Source organism: Triticum dicoccoides, chromosome 3B, assembly GCF_002162155.2.
Source record: "Triticum dicoccoides isolate Atlit2015 ecotype Zavitan chromosome 3B, WEW_v2.0, whole genome shotgun sequence".
In the NCBI taxonomy this organism is placed as follows: Eukaryota; Viridiplantae; Streptophyta; class Magnoliopsida; order Poales; family Poaceae; genus Triticum; species Triticum dicoccoides.
The window spans coordinates 788985324-788991083 of NC_041385.1; the positions used below are offsets into that span (position 1 = coordinate 788985324).

The window sequence follows — 5760 nt, forward strand, 5'->3', positions numbered from 1 at the left end:
TCCCCGTGGGATTCAACACTTATCATGAAATGCAATAGCCATGTGCCCTTGCAGGTCATCAAAGACATCGACTCAACCTTGGTTTGTCATGTCACTATGACCTAGCCTAACACAAACCAAAATGAATTTACCATGGTTTTTCCCCTCTCACGTCCAGTCAAAGCCCTACACAGATCGGGCCCCACGGATCAGCACACCGTCTGAAACCGTATGCGGGAGGGTCAGAACTAAGCATGCCACTTAATTCAAGGGTTCATAGAAGTTCTCAAGGGCCCGCGGGCATTTTGTTTACGGCTCTGTCAATGGTCGGTATTAGAGCACTTTTGCCTCCCTTACCATATATATCTAGCTTCCACTTAAAACTAAAGTGTTCCTTGGGGGGTTGTCTGGTAACGTTGCTTATTGCTGATCCGGTGGCTGAGAGACATGGCCCTTCTAATGGCTTGGTGTTCTCCCTGGGAGGGAGAAAACATTGACCATATCTTCTTCTCATGTATTCTGGTGAAGATCATGTGGGCTAGCGTTAAAAAAATTATAATTTTACCTAGAAAACCTCTAGCTTCACTGATTTCTTTTCCATTGACCAAAGTGTTCCCTCTTTGCATTGAAACATAATTTGGACATGATTTCGATGCTTTGTTGGTCCTTTTGGTCGGCGTGCAATAATATGGCCAGATAGCTGCATTTTCAAAATGTTTATATGTCTTTAGTTGTGGCTTCTAGTGAAGAATTGAAGAAAAAGCTATGGATGAAGAATATACGGCTCTAATGAAGCGTAACACCTGGCACTTAGTATTCCATCTCGAGGTAAAAACATGATGGTTGACAAACAAGTTTATCCCAGTTATAAAGTGTGCCTTATTACTATAGGCTTCAAGAAGCATTACTGTTTTGATTATCAGGATGCTAACCCTATTGTAAAAGCTTCCACCATAAGACTTGTATTACGCACAACAGTCTCCAAAGGGTGGTGTTTATGCTTGTTCTGCAGAACACGTCAATTCTCAATGTTATGTAAGAGGAAGTGTATCTCAAAGAACCACTGGTATATGAAAATGGCTACACATATCACTATGTTTGCAAACATGTCAAAGCACACTATTGCCTTAAAGAGGCCCCTTGAGCATGATACTCTTGATCAAGCATCTCACTTGTTGGGCGGGCTAACATACAGACCTATCATGCTTCTTCCACGATAGCATCATCTCCCATGAAATCCTACATTGAGAGAAAAGTGTTATTTAAGTACACATGTCCAACTCAACAATTCATATGCAGCGCATAAATTCATACAAATGAGAAACGTTCTTACTTCCAGGTGCATGTTGGAAAATATATCATCCATTGAGAAGGCATTGATTTCATTCGGTTGATCATTAAGAGGTTGTTGATCAAGTGTGCCTTCTTGCATAGGAAGAATGCTAGCTCCATCCCCGCCATCAAGTGGTTGAGTCAGTGAGAAGAAATTGTTTGTCTGGAGGTTGTGAAGCATCGAAGTAGTTCCTTCACTGTTGACCAGATGAGTATCTTCAGTTGAAGTTCTACTTGCATCAAGTGCAGAGCTACCATTCAACATCATTCCTACCGAGCTTGTGTTGCTTGCCATGTTGAATGGTGCCATCTGCTCAGTGAAGCCTCCCATTGATGTGGTGTTGCTTATGAATGTTGCCTTTTCATTTTGCAGAGGCAGACGACCAGATGACATTGCATAGCTCTCTAGTTGGTTGATATGTGGGAAGTTCACCTGTGATGCGACAAGAGACCTCTCGCCACCAATTGTTGTATTTACAAATGAACTTTGACGGTTGGAAGGGGTTTTGCCTTTGCTTATCTCCATTAGCTTGCCACACATGAGGTCAGCATAGTAATTACTATTATTGAATGAAGGAAATTCATCTAACATTATCTCATTGGGTATGTTGTTGTATAGGCTGACGGGAGGGTCACCAAAACCTGTGAATCTTCTCGCGTCCGCAGGTTGTTTCCCAACATACCTCGGCATTCTACCATCATGGAGGTATGACCCCATGTAGGAGTTGCTTTGGATGTTCATTGGTGGAGCCAAGTGACCCGTTGCACTATAATTGTTTGTACTCCAAGAGGCAGTGTCGCTAGAGGACACACTCCATCTTCCATGTTCATGATTATGCATGAAATTGCCCTTGTTGTTCATGTTGTACGATGAGTTCCATCTTTCATATGCATTGCCACAGGGATTTGAGTTGACTCTCTTTAAGTGCAATCTATACTTCTGAAATAAAAAGGCAGCCAAAATAACAAGGTATGAGATGGATCCTCGTCGAAAAAGAAATAACGGTAAACATGTGAGTACAAAAAGAACCGAAGATGTTGCATGGGTAAAAATACACCTAAAAATATGGGGCATGCATTATATGAGATAAGCCTCGCATTTTAAGGGACACGTTTAATTAAAATTACACTTCATGATAGTTGCATTGCTAGAGCTTTGACTGATATGTTCCCCAGAAAATAAAAGCTTGCACTTATATATGACAAAATGTTAGACTACGAGTAATAGTAACAAGAACATAGAAATTTAGCATAAAGGTCGAAAATAAACCTGTAGATGACTCGCGATATTCTCTCTACTGAGGTAATCCACATTCATCAGCTCCAATACCTTTTTTGGAACAGCCCCTACAATTATGTAATAAAAAATTATAATGAAAATATCGAGCAACCAACATTGTCGATGAATGAGGCACAAGATGTGAATTCTTACTATCAAGGCCAATCTGGTTGATAGCTTCTAAAAACTTGTTGTGTAGCTCAATTGTCCATGTCACCCTGGGCTTGCTTTGGGTGGCGGATATATATGTGCTCTCATTGTGCTCGTTAGAATCATCTCCAACATTTCTCTTATTCCCCGATAACTTACTCTTGTCAGCAGTCGCCGATTGAACTCTCTGGACATCACTGTCATGATCACTGATGTGGCTTATTGCTTTGGGATTTCTCCACCTTTGAACATGTTGCCATATGTTTTTGAGCTCATGGGTACACACTGGCTTCACCATAAAGTCAGACGCGCCATGATCTATCCCCTTCATCACAACCTTCTTGTCGCAATCGGCGGATAGCACTGCATGCCATATGACCAATGACTTAGATTTAGAATTTAGAAAATCACAAATCTATGAAGTGTACATATGTTTTTGTCAAAGTGCCTATAGACAAAAAAGCATTTCAATGTTCAATTTTATAATTCTGCTTCAATGCAGACTAAGTGGGAAATTTTTCACACATTGAATAGGAAGATACGGAAATAATGGCTAAAACAATAACGGTAACACAATACCTAAGCCATATCACGACATGTTCCACGTAGGGAAAACACATCATCATGTCTATCTATTGGTGAACCTGAAGGTCAAGTAATATTATTGGCAGTCAACCATGTTTCTCTAGCATACTAGGTAACATCTATCGGCCCATGTAACACTCTAAGCATTTTAAGTGATCACACTCATATTAGTTTTTAAATGTTAAGGACCATTGTCAATAGCCTTTTTATTACAACTAGCTAATTGTTTGTGCTTGCCACGGGGGCATACATATTCTACATGATAATTTCCATAATTAATGTGGTCCTCCCGTCCAGTGCTCGATGATACTTTTCATCATTAATGTGATACTCCCGTCCAAAGAATGATACTCTCCATAATTAACGTGGTCCTCTCGTCCAATGCTCGATGATACTTTCCATAAATTAATGTCTAAATAATTGACATGTGTAAAAAATTATATAGCTAATTAATTGCATGCAGCTGTGGGCGAGGCAGAGATTGGGCAAGAATTGTCTGGGAAGATTTTTGGGCATTAATAGTACAGATTCTGGAAAATAAGTATGTGCGGTTGCACTTTCTGTGAAAGTAATTTGTCTACAAATTAGTGTGCTTGTTCAAAGTCAACAAATATGCAGTATTTTAGGTATTACCCATGGTTAACCTACTCGATGTATGTACTTAAAAGTGACACTCCTACTTTATATGTTATTCTCGAGAGTTAATAGTCATAAGGAGTAACAACTTTAAGGAGAATGAAGATGAGTAGTAATCTCAAACTTAATAATATCAATACAACATAGGTATTTCTTAATTGTAGTATTCATGCAACCCTAGCAAACAAATGTGGTGCAATTGTATACTTTGTGTGATTGGTAGAACACAAATTTTAATATTAGTTTTGGAAACAACTAAATATAACTTGGTCATATCATGAAACATGAATATATTATAGTTTTCGTTCTTATTGGTAGGATTTTACAATTAATCGAGATGATATAAAATTAAATTCTAGATGTCCATAAATACTACGAACGGACACGTGGATAGTGGGGTCTACATTGGAGTGATAGAGACTCTAACTAAGCCAAGCTACTCATTTATAAAATCAAATTCTAGATGGTCCATAAATAGGCCCATCGAACACGTGGATGTGGAATCTATGTTACATTGGAGTCGTGACACGGACTCTCACTAGGACTAGCCATTCCAGTGACCATGTCCCTAGCCTACTGAACACTATCAACCCAATTATTAAAAACAATAATTGGAATCTCATAATCACGTGATATCCACGTTTGTTCCCCTTCCCCACCATCCATCCGATCTAGTGGATGGATGGTTAGATAGGATCCCATTGTTTTGGGCTACAAACCGACACTGCGTCCCCTACTAACTCATGTGTCGCTCCACCTCCGCTCTCCTGCCCCACTCGCCATCCAATCGGACGGATGGTTAGATAGTATGCCATTGGTTTGGGCTAGAAACCGACAATATGTCCCCTACTAACTCATGTGTCGCTCCACCTCCGCTCTTCTACCCCACTCGCCATCCGATCGGACGGATGAACGGTTAGATGGGACCCCGTTGGTTCGGACTCAGTGGGGATGCCATTCTTTAGAACTCTTCCAGGTTAGAAATAGAGTGCATGTGCCGTGGATGTGTATGTGGTTTCATAAAATCGTCCTAAATATATAGGATGTCACATGTTGCCCAAAGAAATTAATATCCTCTCAGGGTATCTCCAAGATTGAGGAGTAAAAGTACGTTCTTAAAAACAATTGTCAATGCCCAAGGATGCAAAACACAAAAATTGGACTTTGGATTGAGAGCAGTGAGAGTACTGATGACGGGCAGATCCATCTCGAGCCGGATGAGCTCGAGGAGCTTGAAGCCGTCCATGTCCGGCATGCGCACGTCGATGATGACCAAGTCGAACTGCTGCTTCCCTGCCATGAGCATCCTCAGCGCCGTGTTTCCATCCCTCACCGTCGTTGCTGCATAGCGGCAGAGCATTATTCGCAAAGAAACAAATAGATCACAAGGCCCCGATTCTAATGGACTATGGCGAAGTGGAGGGATCAAGAGACTCACGTTGGTATTTGCAGCGGCGCAAGAGGGCTTCAAGCACCTTGAGGCAGACGCGGTCGTCGTCGACGACGAGGACGCGTAACCCCTCGGGGAACTTGTCCTCTGCCGCATCCTCCATCATCTGCCTTCGGTCCCCACCCATCGTGGCCATCTTCTCCGAACTTCTTCCCACCTGGAAAAGCAAACGCCGTCAAGAAAAATGCTGATTAAAACACAAATCAACGCAAACCTCACAGCCAATCTAAGAACACAACCCAAAACCTCGATTAGCTTCCTTCCTCGTCTTAGGACACAACTGAAGTTACTGAACAATCCGGATTTTAGAGGAGTGGTGAGAAGGGATGGAGGATGCAGGGCGTCTATT

The 5760-nt window shown here is 41.5% G+C and overlaps 1 protein-coding gene across 1 annotated transcript; it reads right to left on the reverse strand.

The window, feature by feature from the left end:
- Window positions 1-1004: 1004 nt before the first annotated feature.
- LOC119282268 (two-component response regulator ORR24-like) lies at window positions 1005-5552 on the reverse strand. The gene is made up of 6 exons (XM_037562553.1): window positions 5400-5552; window positions 5150-5302; window positions 2744-3103; window positions 2582-2658; window positions 1313-2251; window positions 1005-1218 (listed from the first exon to the last, which is right to left on the reverse strand). The coding sequence occupies exons 1-6, from the start codon at window positions 5545-5547 to the stop codon at window positions 1180-1182; spliced, it is 1716 nt and encodes a 571-aa protein (XP_037418450.1). The 5' UTR covers window positions 5548-5552; the 3' UTR covers window positions 1005-1179.
- Window positions 5553-5760: the final 208 nt, after the last annotated feature.